Source organism: Stegodyphus dumicola, chromosome 10 (assembly GCF_044657685.1).
Source record: "Stegodyphus dumicola isolate Sdum_Otavi_A_Nest chromosome 10, ASM4465768v1".
Lineage (NCBI taxonomy): Eukaryota > Metazoa > Arthropoda > Arachnida > Araneae > Eresidae > Stegodyphus > Stegodyphus dumicola.
The window spans coordinates 56,381,946-56,402,539 of NC_140777.1; the positions used below are offsets into that span (position 1 = coordinate 56,381,946).

At 29.5% G+C, this 20,594-nt stretch overlaps 1 protein-coding gene across 8 annotated transcripts in view; it reads left to right on the forward strand.

Moving 5' to 3' along the window:
• LOC118186794 (uncharacterized) overlaps nt 1–19,748 on the forward strand; it is a 131,921-nt gene extending 112,173 nt beyond the window's left edge. For 3 of the 8 annotated variants that reach the window (XR_015043401.1, XR_015043398.1, XR_015043403.1), the window contains 2 exons: nt 11,090–11,202; nt 19,211–19,748. Coding sequence is in view for 2 of the 8 variants with exons in the window: in XM_085824938.1 (XP_085681064.1) it covers nt 16,459–16,528 (70 nt within the window). In the remaining 6 variants the exon portion in view is untranslated. Of the gene's footprint in view, nt 1–11,089; nt 11,203–16,458; nt 16,557–19,210 lie in introns of all 8 variants that reach the window. The other 5 variants (XR_015043402.1, XR_015043400.1, XR_015043399.1 and 2 more) reach the window with 4 other exon arrangements.
• Nucleotides 19,749–20,594: the final 846 nt, after the last annotated feature.

Sequence of the window (20,594 nt, forward strand, 5' to 3'; positions counted from 1 at the left end):
ACTTTTCTTTTCTGAACATTTTTTTTCCTCAAAATTCTTATAGCTTTTTGCTGTTACATAGTTGGTAGAGATTTTAGACCAAGCATCTCAGAAGTTTTAGAAGGATTTAAACGCAAGATTTTATAAACCTACAATTCCAGAAAAAAGTGATGAAATTCCTTCATCTTACTAACATGTAATGGACATGTTTCATAAGGAATTTCTGATGAATTGTTTTATCTTTTGAAGAATTTTGAAAGAACAGGGAAAACAAAATTATTTGAATTTCCTCCTTTTGATTACAGAAATCTTTCTCTCAATATGTTTATCTTCCCTTTCTTTTCTTATCTTTCCACTGGATGCAAGCTTTGAAGCAAGCAAAGAAATTGAAAACCATCAGTTTTTTAAAAGATTCATTATATATGTCTCAGTGTACCATACATACCTCAGACCTAATTCCTGACCTAAATCTAAAAAATTTGCCATCCCCAGATTTTGTTGCTCGGTGCTTCACTAAATTCTAAAAGAACTGCCATCCGGGCTCTCATGCGGACCCTGACTTTCAGGTCATATGTATTCTCAAGAATTATATTGTTAAAGAAATAAAATGAACAGTTTCTTCTATGCATTCTAAGTACAATCAGTTGTTTAGAATAAGAGAAATCTTTAATGAAATCTGAAAATTCTAAAATGAAGAAGAAATTCATTGAAGAAATTAATTTTATAAAAGGGAGAAAATTATTCTTCAGAGATATATTGTTGAAACATTAACAAATTAGGACATGATGGATAGACTAGTAGGAATATTGCTTTATCTATTAAAACAAATAAACTTAGAAAAGATGCTTGAGAGAAAGAAACTGATGTAAATTGACTAAAATATCTGAAAAATTTTCAAATTAAAAGGGGGCATAAATATTTTGTTGCGACTAAATATAAATGTTTTTTGGGTTTAATTATACTAATATCATTTTAGAATGAATGTCATAAATTATAACTGCCATAAAATGTTCTTAGGTCTTTTTCAATGAATATTTTTTGTAAATCTTTAAAAAAAAAAAAAAAACTGTTAATCTATTATGACGAAGGATATCTAACTACATAATTTCATTATTTGTAACTAACTGCTGACTCTTAAAAGCTATCACTACATGTTGAGTTATCGCATTTCCTTACTTCTTATTGTGGATGTAAGATGCAACACAAAAATGTAAGAATTAAAACTTTTTTTCCTTACAACTAATAGAACTTAAAATAGGACAAAACAACCTATCACCTCTGGTTCTTCAGCAGCTTATTGGAACTTTATATTAAATGCTATATATTAACTGGGTTACAACTCTAGCAAATTTACATGAAGCTATGACACAAACTGGGTCACACAAAGTGCAACTAACTTTCAACACTTACTAAACCTATCAATGTCAGGTGCTCATGTCTGTTCTGCTCATTGGCTGCCTGTCTCTTAAGTAAGTAGCCGTAGACAACAACCAAACTTCTGTTATGAGTCATGCTGATTATTATTTTACTTCTCAATTAATATTATGCAAGACATAAAATCTGCATAAACCTTTGTACTGAGTGAGTACTAGATGAAATGAAGTATGCAAAAGAATAATCAGTATAAAGCTAACTGTTAATAAAATTTAAATAAAGAGCCATTTAACTTCTTTAAAATATATAGGACTGTTATAAATGTAAAACATAAATGTTTCAAGAAATTTTATAATTTAATGCTAATTACTTGTAAAAAATATGAAGTTCATTTTATTCTTGAATTTGTTTTAAAATTAAGTTAAATGTTAAGTTAGGTTTAATGATAATGGATCGTACTTGCAGATTTATGTTATTCTCGCAAATTGCAAGAGTGGGATTACAAAAGTGAAATTCAGGTGTAGATAAATAACTTTAGATTATTCAGTTCAAACTTGCTGATTATCCTTATTTTTTTACATTGATACTCCTTAAAAGTACTTAATTTCGACATGTAGAAATGTGTACAAACCCTCAGTAGAATCACTTTGAGCTGGCAGCAATGTGATCTCACCAATTCGAGATAGGTGATTATTCTAGATAACTGAATATGTGTTTCTAGAATACTTCTTCATGCTTTGTGATGACAATTGTAGAAGCTGCAGCATGTGAAGTCTGTTGCTCATATTTTTGATTGATCAGCAATGATTAAATAAATAATAATGAAAATCATGCAGATTATTTAAAATTTAAACACATTGAAACTTTTTTTTTAAACAAACATCTTAAAATTACCATATTTATTGAATTTCTTAGTGTAATTGCATGTAACTCCAAATATCTGCCTGCTTGCAAGATTGTCACCATAGTTTAAAAAATTTACTGTGTACACAATGATGCTTCATAACTTCATGTGCTAACATAGGTGAACATTTCTCTTCAAATCTTAGGATATTGTGCAATCCTTTGTCAGTTTCCTTTCTTGGAACTTTCTTGCTGTGAATGCCATCTCTATCCTTATCATCGTCTTTCTCCTTTTCCATTATGTGACCAGTTATTTTGAGTTCATCTTGAGAGAGTGTAATGAAAACAGAATTGTCTACATCCACCAAAACCTGCATTTTTTCTTCACTAATGCTAGCTTTCTCTGAACATGTGACTAAATCCAAGATCTTCGCCATGGTCGCTGAATATGTTTTAAAAATAAGATCTCCTTCATTCTATAAGCATGATCTTAGGGCACATTTTATGGCACTAATTGCATAAAGTGATATTCTTTATATATTTCAGGCATCATTCAATGTGAAGTATTTCTGCAAATTATAAATACTACCTTCAAAGTTCTTACATCGACTCATATAAAAGGATCAACAGCCCATCCTTATATTCTAGATAATTCCTTGGTCCATTAGTTAGATGGACTAGTTAAGATGGCAGCAGAAACATAACATAAATGTTTTCCCACAGTTTAAATGTAGTCTACTGTATATATATATTTCATTGATTTGATATTGCTAGCTAGAAGAGACATTACTGTATTTTGATGATAAAATAAATATATGCTAAAAAAATGTGCTGAGGACAGTGCTTGTTCATATCATATTTTAGATAATTTTATGTGTGCTTCATCCAGATTGTTCAAGTTCGTTTGAATGTTTTCCATATTTGAATAGCTTCTTCTGCAGTCGTCTTTCTAGATTTTTGTGTGAAGCAGACTTCAAACATAATAAGAGTTCTTCTGTATTCCATTTGACTGCTGTATTCAGAACTTTCATTAAAACAGTACTGTATTTCTCTATTCTTTGTATATATATCATTTAACAACTTACCATTTAAATAATTTTTGGATGGAGATATACATCCTTTATGCAGTATTTCATTAATTTTATAAAATGAGGGTTTTCTACTCTCTAAATTTTACATTTTTAGCAATAAAAAAATTACTGACTTGTGATCTACTTACCTATTTGAATTTTGAAAGGATAGGATTTGTATAATGTTTTTACTTAGATCATGCATCATAGGTTTTGAATTAGTGCACTCATCATCAGCTTTATGCTTGAAACTAGATGGACATAGAAATGAAACCTTTTCTTGCATAGCACTAACACAACATTTGCATTGTTTAACACATTGAGCATCACCATGTTAAAAACGTAACATTATATTTATGTTCCTTTAATTAGTTTGTATTCATTTGGATATATAAGGTCCATGTGAACAAAAAAATATATTTTATCCACTAAAGTTTCATATACATCACTGTGCCATTTAAAATCATTAATTCATTCAATTACACATACTATATATATCCCCCCCTTTAGAATATACATCTCAATTGTATGCATGTCACTGTATCTAAACGAGTGGCCAATACATCAGATGGTCTGTTATGTTAATGTATGTTGTGTTTATTTGGATACAAATGCTGTTAATGTGTTTAAATATTATAAATAATTTTACATCTTTGAAAAACTTTTTTGGTACATTTAATTATTAAAATCTTTTAAAAGCATTACAGAATATCTTAAACTTTGATTTATAACATGTTTTCCATCATTTTTTAAATAAATGAAAAGATATGCAATCAGCAGATTAAAATCATTGAATCCTGATAAGCTTAGTGATTAAATAAAAGTTGTCTCCAGTATTTATTTTGGGAAAAGCTGTTAGAAATTTCATTTAGATGATTATATTATTATGATCAGATTTTAATGAAACAAATGATCATTAAAAATGTATTTAAACATGATCAAAATTTATTTTTAACAAAAGTCTGTTAACAACACTTCTTAATATTTGCTATCTTTTTGTTGAGGTCTATTAATTAAAGACACCTGGCAAACATATATAATTTTTTTTTTTTGTTTGTTTGTTGTTGTTGTTGTTGTAGTGAAGAGCAAATAATTTTAAAAATTAATTTTAGATATTGTGATCTCATAATTTTGGGAATGCAATTTTGAAATTTAAAATTAAGCTTCTTAAAATATTAGTACCTTTCTTAATTCTTTAATTTTTGTATATGATTAAAATCATTCATGCTTTGAGGGGATATGTAAAAAATAATATTCTTATCATTGTTGCGTATTTGAGTATAAGTTAAATTCACTTAAAGAGCTAATAGAATTCACTTAACTAACACTAAAAATTTTTAGTTTCACACTAGTTTTCATTGAGAAACGTATGGATAAACTTAAAATGCAATTCTTTATATCATACACTGCCTCGTCACTTTCTAGCATTTACTAAGTCATAATTGTTCTTTATTGTGCTTCTAGTCTTTAATTCATTAAAGGTAGAACTATTGATAGAAATATTTTAAGAAATGGTAAGCGGGCAGAACAGATAATAACTAGTGCTTACATTACATGTCTTTATATCATATACTGCCTCATCATTTTTTAGCATTTACCAAAATCATAATTGTTCTTTATTATGCTTCTAGCCTTTTATTCATTAAAGTTAGTAGAACTATTGATAGAAATATTTTAAGAAATGGTAAATGGGCAGAACAGATGAATAACAGGTGCTTACATTTACCATTCCCGTAGTTTTTTGTAAAGTAAATTCAGAGATTTAGTATCCATATTTTTTTCTTTACTTCTTAATCTTTATTTTGAAGGAGGTATCGTAAGAATAAAAATATATTAATCATTATATTTTTCTTGGTAATTATTAATGTTGCTGTTTAACTAACATAAAAATTTTGGATAGGTTTCTATTTTATGCTTACCTAAAAACTTTTTTAAATAACTAATTTTAGAATGTTAAAAAGATATTAAATGCTGTGTAGTGTACACTGGTGTCCAAAATTAAGATTATGAACACAAAACATGCAAATGTCTAAAAAAAAATAACTGGTTTATTGTAATGAAATTTACATAAATGTTTAATACAGTGAAACAGCTAGTAGTAACATAACATAAAATAAATAGCGGTAAATATTTTGTGATATGCAAATGAAACCAAAAAGTAGCCTAAATGACACTTCATATTTCCAGATTAGTGTGGCTAACAAGGAATGTGGCTATCTTCTAAAGTTTTATCTGGCCAGAAATGGCCCTCATACTGTAATTGTAGTTGTTGATCATAACTTGTGGCAACAAACATTATTTCTATTAAAAATGTGAGGATTTTAATGCCTGGAGAATCCTGAAAGTGTGTTAATATTGTGCAGTGGCTCTTCCTTATCATAAACATGTCCTATAGGATTTCATTGGCTACACCATACATTGAATACCCTCTTCCTTCAAAAATTATTAACCAATTTTGTGTAGTTTTGCAGAATGTCCTCATCTGATCACATATTGCTATGTGGACAATGTAGTGCTATGTGGTAAAATACCTCTCCACTTCCAACAACATACAAAAGGATTCCTCCTTTGACAGTAGTAATTTTCCCGTATGTTGGAGAACAATAGTGCATCTAGGCTTTCTCCAGATACAAATTTGATGAGAATCACTATATTTGCTGAATCTTGACTAATTATTGAAGAAATAATTGCCTTAATCTTTGTGTCAAAAAATGGTCTGTCTGGTACAAAAAGGAAATGGATTTTCTTCAGTGATTTGTTGGAAAGGGACATACATCTCCCTGTACTGCTGAATATAAAAGTCCAATTTTGCTAGGCGTCTATATACAGTTATCAAACATTTAATTCAACGTAGTGATCATTTATGTGTAGCATGGCTCTTAGTGATGATATCAATTGCTTGAAATTGAATACCACCATTTGAAACACTCATAACCATGGAGCAACCTCCACTTGAGACTAACCATACTGTATCAATGGCTTCATCTCAGTCTAATATGTAAGGAATTGTGAGAATTTATTGCAGCTTAACTCGATACGTCTTGATATTTCTAGCGCAAAACACAATTCTGTGGATGAATTTTACAAATTATAAAACCAGCATATCCGTATATATCCTGTTAACGTTTTGACAAACAATAGATGCTTATATTATATATGCCAGTCCCCTTGTTATGTGTAATATCAATTTTTAAAACATTAATGGTGACTGTTTTTGAATTGCTGCCAAAAAATGTGTTTGTAATAACTTTAATTATGAATACCAGTGTATTTCTAGTTCCTTCTCATGAATAATCATTAAATTTTTATGCACACTATTATATCTGGCTCTAGTTTAGTGACAAGGCAGTATTTCTAGTTATCTTGTAAGAAAATGAGACCTTTTTTAAGTTTTTTATTTACTTATATAAAATTAGTTTGTCAAATGCTGCTGGTAACTTAGCACGTATTAAAGTATTTATTGCAGCTTTTTGAACTTAAAATATTTAAAGTTTAAAAGAAAATTTTACAAATAAGAAATTTTTAAAATTTGTAGCAATATTTTCAGACATGAATTAAAATTTAATTTGTAAGATTAAAACAAATTTTATTATGTAGTAGTTTATTTTAGTCACAATAATCCATATTATCAATTGTGAGATTGTGTGTGCATGAATTTTAATTATCTTTGGTCATATTTAAAAATTGTTTACTATCATGTTATTAATTTTTGCACAAATGTATATATGTGACAGTGTATTGTTTATTTATTATAATTTGTGCATGCACTTATTGCAGTTCAGGATTAATCTTGAAACTAGTCATTTTTTTCTTGATCATAATTATAAAATATAATTCTTACTATGCATTCACTCTGTTTATATTGGAAGAAAAAAATTATTTTAGAATGATTAAAAAAATATTTTATTGTTGAAAAATGACATCACTGTTATATGCTTGGATTTTATCAATATTTTTTTTAAGTTGACTGAATTGTAACATTGTGAACCAAAGTATTTTGGCTCTTACATTCTCAGTCACTTGCATGTTTATAGATTTATATAAAACTGTAAAATGGAAAAATTTGTTTTGACAGCTTCTGTCATATTTGAAAATGCTGTCATTTGGGCATAAATATTTTAATGTAATGGATATTAATATGGTTTGAACTCCAAAATTAAGACGTATTTTATTTAAGATTTTATTTTTCAATAACATAAAAGTTAAACATAATTTAGTGACATACTATAATGCACAGATATTGATAATAAGATAAATTATATCAATGCAAACTTTGGCATAGGCATTAAATAATTTTTTTAAATATATCCTAACAAAAAATTTTGCACTTTTTTAATAAGATGAATATTAATCACTGTCAATATGTACTTTGCTATACTTAGAAAAGTATCTTGATTAACTAGATAGTAAATTATAGCAGATCATTAACCATTTATGTAAGGGAAAGAATGCATTTTTAAGTGAAACAGTTTGTATTTATAACACATGCAAGAAAAACGCAATACAGACAAACCATTCACTTCTAAGAAAGGAGTCTAGGAGGATAACTACCAGTATCGTGTAGCTTAACCTCTTGGCATTTGATAGTCTTAAATTAAGAAGAAAATTATGTTACAGTTTTGTAAACTATTTAATTAAAATAGATTTTATTATTAAAAATTCTTATAACCTTATATATGTAGCAGGCTGTATCTCAAATGAAAAATCTATTAAAAGCAAGATTTGAAGAGCAAGATCATAATAATGCACCCATCATGTTCCTTCCACTAGCCAAAAAAGTATATTTCAGGCACTCCTATTCGGTGATCTCCAAAATAGAGTATGTGTACCTCGTAGATTACGCTAAGTGATAATTGTAAATTGTGTAGTTGGGTATGCCAAAGAAGTAGACTCATGGTCACTTGTGTATGTATGATCACGTGTCATATAAATGCAAGCTTCTTTCATTGGTTGTGGTGTCTTGTTTTTATGAGCATCTGGTGAGCTAAACATCATAAATGTATACCAGCTTTAAAGTGCATGTGCACTTGTTTTCATAACATAATATGAAACTATGTTATATGAAGTAAACTAAAATTATTTTCATCTTAGAGATACACAATCTAAAAAGTTTGGAGATCACTGGTCTAATTAGCAAAGCACTTAATATGATGTGTTTGTAAATTATTCTTTGTGGATATGATGTATAACATTTCTTGGGCCTAATGATTTGGTGCTACACATAAAAATGCTTAAATCTGCTTTATCAAATATAACAAATTACATATTGACTTTTCATGAGATCCCTCTTATGCTTAGTTTCTATAATTTGGATATTATATCAATAGTTAGCCACTCCTACAATAACAATTCTATTTCTGTGTATGTGGAGATGTTTTATATTTAATATGTATCTTATATAATATTGGTTGGTGCAGAATTAGCTGTATATTGTTTCAAAGCGATATAACTTCAAAACGAGCTGAAGCAGAACCATCAGGATAGGTCTCATGTAGAAAGGAAAGATTTTTGTGCAATATCAATGAATTTTAGGATGGGGACATTTAAGAAATTTCACATCAGCAAATTTTTCATATCAGTCATTCAGAAAACGGGCAATTAGCATGATTGACCTCAGGGCTTAATTTAGAAGTATCAGAGCCCTGTGAAAGGGCATCAGAAAGAAAAGGAAATCAATAAATAACATAACTAATAATTAAAAAATTTAATTAAAATTAAAACTAAATAAATGTAAAGATATAAAAAATTTAATATATTATTAAATTAAAAATAAATAGATGAAATAAAATATCGGACCTCATCTTATTTGGGGTTCCGATTGGACTTGCAGTTTATACAAAAACTAAGAAATAGCTCAGTCAGCCTCTGGGCTAAATTTAAATACTAAATATGTCATAAAATAACATACTATTTCAGCAGGAGGGAGGATTTTTCTTTTTCCAGCACACCAGTAGAAAAGTTAAATAATTTTCCCTGAATCCGATCCAGTGACAACATGCGAACAAATGTAAGGTCTACATAAGTCAACTTTTGTCCCCTGTATTTCGTTACATAATTCAAGTCTGCAGGTGCTCTGGAGGAAGAAGTCACTAGCACTGGATGTGGAAGAACAATTTAATCATTCTTAATAGTTTCGGGAACAAAACATTTTTACATGCATTGCATTACCTGTAGAATAAGCCTTTGGCATGTGGGGGGGATTTTCTCTCTTTAAAAGTCTTACCCTCCGTCAAAGTGAAGTGTTTGTTCTCCAGAGAAAAATAGCCATGAATTCGGAACTATAATTTATTTTAAATGTATATTTAAAGTAAAATATTTCTTCTGAAACACTGTTTCACTTACATAAGCAAGTACTTAGCCTTTTTAGGGCTCTGGTGCACTCCAAATAGATGTACGATTTATGTCAGAAACTGAGAAGTACAAGAGTGAGGCTCCAGCACAATTTAAGTTCTGATTGGCCCATTTCCCAATCCTTACATCATCAGATTTCTTCTCTTAGGGTGCCATGAGGATAAAGTCTGCTCCCATATTATTTCAAAAACCGACAGTTTTAAACAATTATCGAAGAATTCAAGAACATTACAATTGAACTGTATGCCAATCTATGCAAAACATGCCACTTATCATCTCTAAGCATACCTCAGTCTTGAGTACAAAATAGCTGAGCATTATGTTTAAAAATGGTAACCTGCTTTTGTTGTGTATTTTTTAAATCTGTGACCTTTGTTTCCAATTATTCCAATTACTATAATATTCATCAATTTCTTTAGTTGTAATGCTTAAACATGATACATCTATTTCTCTGCTACCTAACTTATTAGTACCCACTTTTTTTTTTTTTTTTTTTTTTTTTTTTTTTTAAGAAAGCAAGTAGGAAAGAAAGCAAGTATTGCTGTATTTTTCATATTCATTTTTAATTATGTAGTTTGAAAGCATGATACAAGTACAAAATTTTGAAATTTTCATTTTCCTTTTATGTAAGGATTAAATCAGAATCTTAAGAAATTAAAATATAAAGATGTATAATAATAATAAAAGATGGTATTTATTTTTCTGTATAGTTTCACTCAGAATTATTTTTATAGTGTTGATTTTAGCAGTATTTTCTAAATCAGCAGTGCCAAATCAACTAGGACATTATCTACATAAATGAAACTTAAGTATCTTTTGTAGAATAATTTGTTTGCAATTTCTACCAACCCACAGTACACCCACTTCAGCTACAAATATTACCTTAAAAAACATTAAATTAAATTAACCAGATGTTAACAATAATCAGAAGAGATATTATTTTCAAAAAATCATTAACTGTCAGGATTATTGATATTTGAAGTTGTTATTTCATTATCATTTTCAGATGCACTTATCAGTGATACTGAAAAATGCAGTAATTCGGTAACTTCTCTTAGCCTTCTTAAATTATATCTGAAAGAACATCTTTGTCATGGCACTTTAAGATAACACTTAAACTGATAGCATGATCTTTGATGGTTAATTATAATTATCTGTGAATAAATATATATTATTATAACAAAATGATATAACCCTCTGAGAGGCATAGCTTTTGCAGTGGGTTGATTAAAGTAGTATAAAAAATAAAAATGCTTTTTCTTTGAACTTGAAAAGGCAGAGCATGTAATATAAGTAATACTGATTGAATGATTGTTATAAAAAAGAGTTTGCTTATGCTTATTAAGAAAAGCTTGATTTGTATTTGCAAGTATCAATGTTAAATTTTTTACCAAAGAACCTAATTATAACCTGATACTAATTTGTGATGTTCAGTGTATTAAAATATCTGTTTCTAAAGGTGTTTCTTTCAGGTAATATCACTTATTATGAATTATATGATAAATATGAATAAACACCTGATGGAACATTATGATCATTATTCAACTAACATTCCATGTTTTCTGAAGCCCTAAAGAAGAATAGTGTAATATTTTCAATTATTTGTGTTTGAAAAAATGTTTTTCTTTCAAGGATTATAGTGTAAAAACTTTTAATTATTCCTGTTTGAAAAAAGTTTCTCTTCAATCTAAATTTAGTTACTTGATTTGACATTAAAAGAAAGCTCCTTTTGTGAAAATAACTAAATCATTTTGAAATGCACTGAGGAGCCAAAACATTATGACCACCTACTCAACAACGGCCTTTGGCCTGCAAAACAGCGAAAGTGTTATGCGACCTTTTGCCTGCAAAACAGCTGCAACTCGCCTTGGCATGGATGCCACAAGTTCTTGATAGATGACTAGAGGATTGTACCAAATGTCTAAGCAGCAGTCATGCAAAATCCAGATATTCCAACATAGAGGTATTTAAGCTATGAGCTGCTGTTTCATTACATCCCAAATGTACTCTATTGGGTTAAGATCTGGTGAGCTAGGTGGCTAGAACATTAATTGGAATTCATTCTTATGCTCCTCGATAACCACTCCAACACAATTAGAACCTTGTGACATGGAGCACTATCCTACTAAAAGATTCCATTTCCATTTGGGAGGACAGATGCCATTTAAGGGTGCAACTGATCTGCAGTTATGTTCAGCTTTCATGATCTTTTCTGCCACAATTAAGGGTCCCACAGCCACCCATGAAAATGTCCCCCAAAGGATAATATTGTCACCACCAGCCTGTGCATGACCTGCTCTGGATTAGTAGAGCAACTGTTCGTCATTCAGTCTCAATGTTCCTTGGCCCACTGTATGTGCAGTTGGCGACAGGGCTGTGGAGTCGGGCAGATTGTGGGGTAAAAGGAGTCAGAGCTGGAGTCGCTAAAAACAGGTCGACTATGACTCCGACTCCAGTTTTTGTTGGACAGTTTGAATTTACAAGGAAATAAAAATGAATTGAAAAAAAATTAATGACAAGCTGAGTTATTATTTTTATTTATGAACTATATACATTAATAAATAGTTATTTTCTATTTTATTGACATATTAATAAATAAATATAAGGGAGGAGGATGGATGTGATATTTGTCATTAGTGATTAAATTGATTCATTTAGTTACAAATCTCACTGGTAAATTTAGGTAAGTAGCAATAGCAGCAAGAACTACCAAAATTGATGCCATTCTTAGGAAGCGAGCAGGAAAAGGAGCAATTATTGATCAAGCAACGCTATAAGGAAGTACATATTTGATGAAGGGGTTGTTAGAATTAAGAACCTTTTTAGAAGATGTAGATAACCCTACTGTTTCACTAACAGAAAGACTGTGGAATGATCTTGCAGAATTGGAAACTCTTCTTTCTACACCGTATATAGCCATAAAAAAGCTGCAATTTGAAGAATTGACTAGAGGCGAGAATGGAAAAATGTGAAGTGTGTTCTTTCTGAAATGGAGGGTTTATTGCAGAAGGAATCATGTCTACAATGAAGAAAAGAGAAACTAGTTTGCTAGACAATGAGATCTTGCTGAGTTCAATATATGTAGATCCGAAACACCGAATTTTCTTGGATGACGAACAAATTAAAAAGGCAAAAAAAGTCATCTATGAACTTTCATTAAGAATGAAATTATTCTCAGAAGAATTGGAGAATTCGAATCAGGACAGTCAAACTGCAGACATTGCAATTGAGTCTCTATCATCCTCTTTCAGTGATGAATTAGATTTTGAGAAATATTTTTAGATAATATTGAAGAGGCTAAGGCGCAAATCGAATGCAAATAAAGAATCAAAAGCCTTTCGATATAAAAATGCAAAAATACAAACAAGATTTCTACACGGCCTTTGAAGAAATAGAGAAATATGATTGTGCTTGCAAGATACCTCTTTTAGAACTTATAAAAATCTATACTGAAAAGTTAAAAGAAGTAGCCCTAACAGTAACAGCTTTACCTCCTACTCAAGTTAGTATGGAAAGACTCTTCTCAGCTCTGAAGTTTATCAGATCATATCTATGGCCCTCCAACAAAGAAGGTCTTGCCGAAGCTATACTGTTTCTTAGAAATAACTAATGCCAGTTTTTCCATTTCATAATAAATGCTAATTAATATAAATAATTTGCTATGCCATCATTTTTTTTTTTTTAATTTTTATTTTATTTTATTTATTTTTTTTTTCTGTAGCATCTATTACTTTTTTTATATTAAAAAAAAGCTGTAACCCATGTGTATATATTTACATTATTTATATATATATATATATATATGAGGGAGTCGGTCATTTTCCCTACCGACTCCGCAGCCCTGGTTGCAATGACACTTTGTCAACAGAGGCACAGAGTGGGACATCTGCTGCAGAGTTCCATATCCAGCAGTGTCCACTGAACTGTGTGTTCTGAAATACTGACACTTGGATGTGCGGTGTATTGTGCTGTTAGCCAGTTTTGTCTGATGCCAATTTTGCTGTACCAAGTGGAATGGTTTCCAACATCCTTTTTCTTTGATGATGCATGGACATCTTACACCTTGGCATCTAGTGTTGGTTTCACCATCATTTATTCACGTTGCGTAAAAACTAACAACGGCAAGTCATGAACAACTTACCAGTCGGACAGTCATTCCGAGTCTTCAGGCCGTTACAATCTGCCCCTCTACCGAATTTGCTTAGATTAGCAGCCTTTCCCATCACTCACAAAAAGTGCAAGAATGATTCCTTACCTTCTCCAGCAGTAGTTAAATACCATTCCCACTCAATGTTGTGCCCTCCACGTCATCCAGAGGAGTTCATTAAAAAATGTGGGGATGATCATAATGTTTTGGCTCATTAGTATATAATCTGGCATTATGTTTTATTGATTTCAGGTATTAAGAAAAGAGGAAAGATAACTTTAGTTCATTAAATAAACACTGCAGAGAAATCATATAGTATGCGATCTACAACTTGTAGTTAGCTGGCTTCAGAACTGTAGTTGGAACTAAGTTGAGATTTATAACTGCTGCTTATTTTTCCTACAGTAAAAGATTAACTATCTGACATTCAACTAACTGAAATATTTTAGAAAAAAAATTTTTTGGCTGAAAAATTTAGTAAAAGAGAGATTTGTAACACCATTATAGAGCTCATAATTCTGTTAACTCATATACATTGTTGCCAAACTATGCTGTTTAATGCCAATAATGGATAAGCTTGATTTCACAACACAGTCATGAGATGTTCCTACTGGCATAGTGTAAACTCGAATAATTCTTGATAAGCTGCTTTAATTTTTGTAAAGAAGGATATAAGTTCTATTTTTCCTTGCATTTTTGGGAGGGGGAAAAAAACGGCACTTAGTAGAGCATATTCAAAGTTACAGGATGTGGGCTTCAACAAAAGCCATAGTACGTGAGTTTGAAAACAGATAAAAGATTACGTGACGTAAAAAATTATGATATGCAATTTAAAAGCCCAAATGAGCTTTTAGTCTTGAAACACGATTTTGCATTGTTTACTTTAAATGGCTTTTAACATCTGCATGTATGTATATGTTCCTCACATTATAAAAAATGACAGTATAGCCATCAGATTTTGAATAATGTAGTCCTTCATATGTTCACCTGGAAGCCTTAATTTTGAATATTAAATTCTAATAATATTCTATATTCTAAATATATTTATATTAAATTCTTTCAAAATGTGTGCAAACAATTTGTGTAATTTACACTAAAATTTGTAAGGAAAAAAATGGTAGAAGTGCAGTCATACTTAACCTTTAAAAAATTTTTATATGCAGTATTCATAATATGCATCTCTTTTTATTATCTAAATAAAGAATGATCTGTTTTATTTATGCGCTATTTAAACTTCTGCCGGAATTGATTGACAATATTTCCGTCAACTTTTATGTTCAGAAACTCATCTGATCGTTTTGCATCAAAGCCTACAAAATACATCAGCTTGTGCAATTAAAATGTGTTTTTTCCCCTCTTCTCTTCCCAGGCTTTTAATATTCAAGTTAGTAACAAATAAGATGATTGTTTTTATAATTTTAGAGCAGAAATTTTTCCCACTGATTTAGCTTTCCTAATGTGAATTCTGTTTTCTTATACGCTGAACCGTTCGACATTCAGTATTTCCCAAACTTTTCAGATAATGGGACTTTTACTGTGTTTGTTAAAAGATGATAAATTGGTGATTTGAAAAATATATAATTTTTAGAATTTAATTATTTTGAATTAGATTACCCTGAATAATCATTTAAGCATTGCATTTATTACCTTAGTACGATTAAGCAAAGGAGACTGGGCTTAGATTCGTTTAAAATTTATGTTATAGAAAAAGTGACTAATGTTCAGAAAGAAGTACTTAGATCATTTTACAAGCAACTCTTCAAGTTCTGCATATTCTTAAAAGTACTAGATCACATACTGATAGCACTGTTGTTTAAAAATACTGTTAAAATAGCAATTAATGTAAACTTTGTGATAATTTTGTTGATATTTAATCTGTACTGACAGAATTTCTGACAAATGTATAATAAAACTGATTTTATGTTTTACCCTTGAAATTGAAAATGGGCATGTGCTGTCAAAGCAATATAAAACTACTACTATTACATTTTCAGATTTTAATTTTCTTTAGCTTACATATTTTTATAAAACTTTTTGAAAATTCTGTATTAGATTTAACTACTTTGATAACAAAAATCTTAATTACAGAAATCTTTATAAAATTATGTAATCTTGAAAAGACTCATTATTTAATAATTTTATTAATTATTGGGTTATTTGTATTTAATTATAATATGTTAGTTTTTTAAAGTTGTTAACTAGCAGTTAATGTAAAGCATTATTATGGCATTATAATCATTGGTATCAAAGGTTAACTGTAATTTACATAAGCATTATAACATCAAGGTTTTCCATAACATAAGAAATTTGACTGAAAATATGTATCACTAGCGTTTTCCTTATTACAAGACTTGCATTACCTAGACTTTTGATTATATGGGATGAAAATGTTCCCATCTATGGGAGAGGTGCTAAACTACTTTTAGCCAGTCACAGAATAGTACTTTAAAATGTATTGGAATTTCAAACTTGTAATTATAATTGTCTTTATAATTTAGATTATTTATAAGATGATCTGCAAGATTTGAAAAATATTCAGAATTGAATAAAATACTGTTCATATTTATTCCAGTTTTAGATTATATTAAAATTATTAATTGTTTCAAAGAACAAATGTAATACTTTCAAAGAAGTATTATCTGTTTCTATGTTTTATACAATTGATCTGTATAATGAAGTATGCATTATTTTTAGGACTTATTTTTCAGATTATAAAAAAAAAAAACATGCTTTCATCTCTTTCATACTTCAAGATTTCATATGAATATTTTTCTGGAGGAACAATTTTTAAGGTGATTTAATTAATACTTCTGAAATTCCATATAAAAGTAAATGTTGTGTTAATGCTTGCTTAGATTAAATTATAGTTTGTGTGCATTATTTAATATAAAAACAAAAGAGTACATCAGAGGTATGAAAGCAGTTTCTGATTTTTCGGAAAGCATTCTGAAGTCAGTATTAAAAATGTGTATTTAAACGTTCTTCACGCTGGTGAACTACAATAAAAATTATTAGGTAATTATCATAAAAACTTGAAATCAAAATTGCTGCAATTTTAAGAGCAAATTGATTTAAATTTAAATTTTAAAAAAATTAGGCTTGAAATTTTGGTAAAAACTGTTAAAGGGGCCAACTGTGGCACTGCTAAAAGTGGTCATTTTATCAGATAATAATGAAATACATTCTTTTAGATGAAATTAATTTACTAAATTTTAGTTATTAAAAATAAAATCTGAATAATAACTAGAAAACTTTTTAAAGTATTTTTTATTATTATACTGCAGTGCGTATGCTAAAAGTGTCAGGAATTTGCCTATTTCATCTCTCAAAATGCTTTATAATATTTGTTTTAAATTAGTTAATACATGCATTCAAGTAATTGTTTATCATTTGAAACGACTCTGACTACTTATGATAAACAGAAAGATACAATGATCTGAGTCATTGAAATTCCTTAAATGGGCTCTTGGCATTTTTCCATTTTAATATACCAGTAATAATTGCCAATGATTTGAGTTTACCAATCCAACATTTCTGAGGTGGTATTACTTCTACCAATGTATTTAAAGGGGAAAAAGGCATCTGTATTTTACCCTCCCTCCCTGAAAAAATATCTCTTACATGGATTCAGCATATCTGAATATAAGAGATTCATTTGATTGTTTATTTTCTTAATCAATCGAATATTTAAAGTTGCCCAGGATGCAGTGCTTGGAGTGGCTGATATATACCCACAAAAAGGAGAATTGAACAATGAGTTTAGGCCTTTCTGCCATCGCCATGTCAGTGTTGCCGTTTCACCGTCAAGACATATTTTTCTTTATATGACTGTATTATATCTTGCTGTATGATACTCGTATTAAATTTGTTTAGTTTGTTAATTCTGTTTACCTTTTGTATAGGTAATAAAGATTGCTTATAATATATGCAGTTGTTTGCAAATATGAGATATAAAGAAATTACACATAGTTAGAAAATTATGTGAGTATCAAAGAGAACTGAGGCTATACCTCTGATATAACAGAAGTTATATTATCAATTTTAAAACTAAAGCTTTTATCACGAGGAATTTGCTTAAATGTAAACGTTAACAAACTATCTGGTTCTTTAAATGACAACAATTTAGAAATTTGATTCATGCAGTTTGTTTTAAAGTACTTGCAAGAAATTGAGTTTTAATATAAAATCAAATTCAACTTTTTTAATTTGATGAAGACAATACTCATCAAATACTATTTTAAAAATGTTTGATTTATTTTCAAATTTCCTTAAACTTAATATAATATAGCAAGATATTATATGGGCATATACAGAAAAATATATATTAAACATACAATAGGTAAACAGAATTATTAAACTAAATCAACTTAATATAGTACAGTCATGTAGAGAAAAATATATATTGACAGTGAATAGTTTCATTCCCATCCATACTTCTAGATTTAGATCCAGACCCAGAGTTGTTCAATGAAATGATGTGTTGAAGTTTTTGAAGAAAACTAGCTGTTTAAGAACACTTGGTGGTAGCTATATACATATACTGTTTCCAAGACTAATAACTATTATATCATTTGTAGACATGGTAAACTTTTATTCATTGTATACTTTATAGTAAAAATAATCTTTAGGTCAGCCCTGATCAAGAAATAACAAGTGTATTTTGTTTGCTGGAAAATTCTAAAATGTCACAGAGCAGCCAAAAAAAAATTTCTTTGCGAGATGCTAAGTATGTTATTAATACAGAGTCTCCAGCATGAAATAAAAGATGTAATTTCAAAGGGTACAATATAAAATAACCTGCATCTCTTGAATAACTAATCATCAGTCGGCTATCTGCAGTTATATGAATATCAATCATACATTTTCCAATAGTGTACGATGGATCTACAGAAAATGTGGGAACCACTCTGTTTGCTCGTGTTCGTTATAATGGCCATTTAACATGTTGAGTGCCCAACGCGAGCTAACTCGTATTACTGCTTTTCTTCAGGATGCCCAATACGAATTATCTTGTAGTTTCTTGACTTTCCACTTTTGCGCCACTACTAGTTACTTACTCTCTTAGCGCTTGGTTTAGCTGAACTGAGACAACAAGTCGAAGCATGTCTCTACGAATCAACTCGTAGCGGGCTTCTGCAAAGAGCTTTGTCTAACAAAAGCCAATAATGAGATAATTTGTAGGACTCTTTTTTTTTTTTTTTTTTTTCCTACAAAACAAATTCCTGTAGACATTTTAATGATTGTTACGAATCATAATTAGTATTTTTAATAATGCAATATGATTAAATCGATTTGGCTTCTTGGACTGAAAACTGAAAAGTGCCGTGGCAGTCAACGTGTTATTAAATTTGTAAATAAACAAGTAATTAGCATGTTTATTTTCTATGCTGAATGTTCCAAATTTAAATACTGATAAACTTTAATATTCCATTCTTTTCTTTTATAGGAAGTTATTGTTTTGAATTGCATTAAGCATTTTGATGCAAAACAGTGACAGTTACACTTGAGGAATAAATACAAGTTGTGATGTCTACAAGGATGTTAATCAATTGCAATGTCTGACATAAATTTGAAGTCATGAAAAGCAATGATTGTGAATCTTCAGACCACCTAGTTTTCTTCTGTGTGTAAGAAAATGACTATATATCTATATTGACTGTGATATGTTCAGCATAATAAACTGTGATATGATTATTTTATGACTGTGATATATTAAGCATGTATTATTATTTTTAAAAGTTTAACTTTGGATGTAAAGTATTTTGAAGGCAAACTTTTCTTAGACAAATATATCTGTAAAATACCTGAAACATATGAATTCATAAACATCCATTCATCATGTTTATAATCTTTGATTGTTGCATGCAGCTGTTATTTTATGCATATTTTTAATACGTTTTGTACATATATGCATATATATTTATTCCTTAATAAATATTGTATGTATTTGTTGAATTTTATTAAATATATAATTTGTTGGCTTACTTGACTTGATCTTCTTTTGTGCTGTTACAAAGCTCTTCATTGCCACACATCTAATGTACTTCAATTGTATGTATCTTTAAAAAAAAAAAAAAAAAAGGAACCAAATTTGAGTACAAATCTTCCAATTTCTTTTTACTTCCTTGTACGAAGTAAAAAGGAAGTATTGTAATCGTGAAAAGTTTTAGGCAGCATATTTCAATGAAAATATCAATTTTGAATGCAATTTAACGATGTTTTTGCGTTATATCTGTACGTAAGGACAGAATAAAATACTCTTTTCCTTCAAAAAAATTATAAAACTGCTTTAAAATGAATTCTGAAGAGAATTTTTCGTGGCGTCTGTACGAACGTATGTGCGTACGTACCTCGCATAACTCAAAAACGAGTAGCCTCAGAACGCTGAAATTTAGTATATAGGCCTGCTATAACATGTAGATGTGCACGTCGTATTTTGGTTGCAATCGGCCGCACCAAACATATATTAACATATTTAATCCACTCTGTTACCCATACTCTGTACATTTTTTGCTTTAAAAATGATTGACTTATGTTGTTCTTATCTTCTTATCTCCCGGTTAAGGTTTTTATGCCTTTAGTAAATCTCTATGCAATATTTTTATAATTATTAGCAATTTTAAAGTTGTTTAAGTGCCGCTAAGCCTAATAATTTTTTTGATGGTGCCCATTGCTTGTTTACATTTGAAACAGCAAGATAGTGGATTTGTTGCCAATCTAGAGAAACTAGCTTCGCAACAACAAAGATAATGCCTTCATTTATTATTTCCAATTAAATCATGCTTAATCCTTTCTGGAATTTTTCCGAGGAAATAAGTGTTTAAGATTTA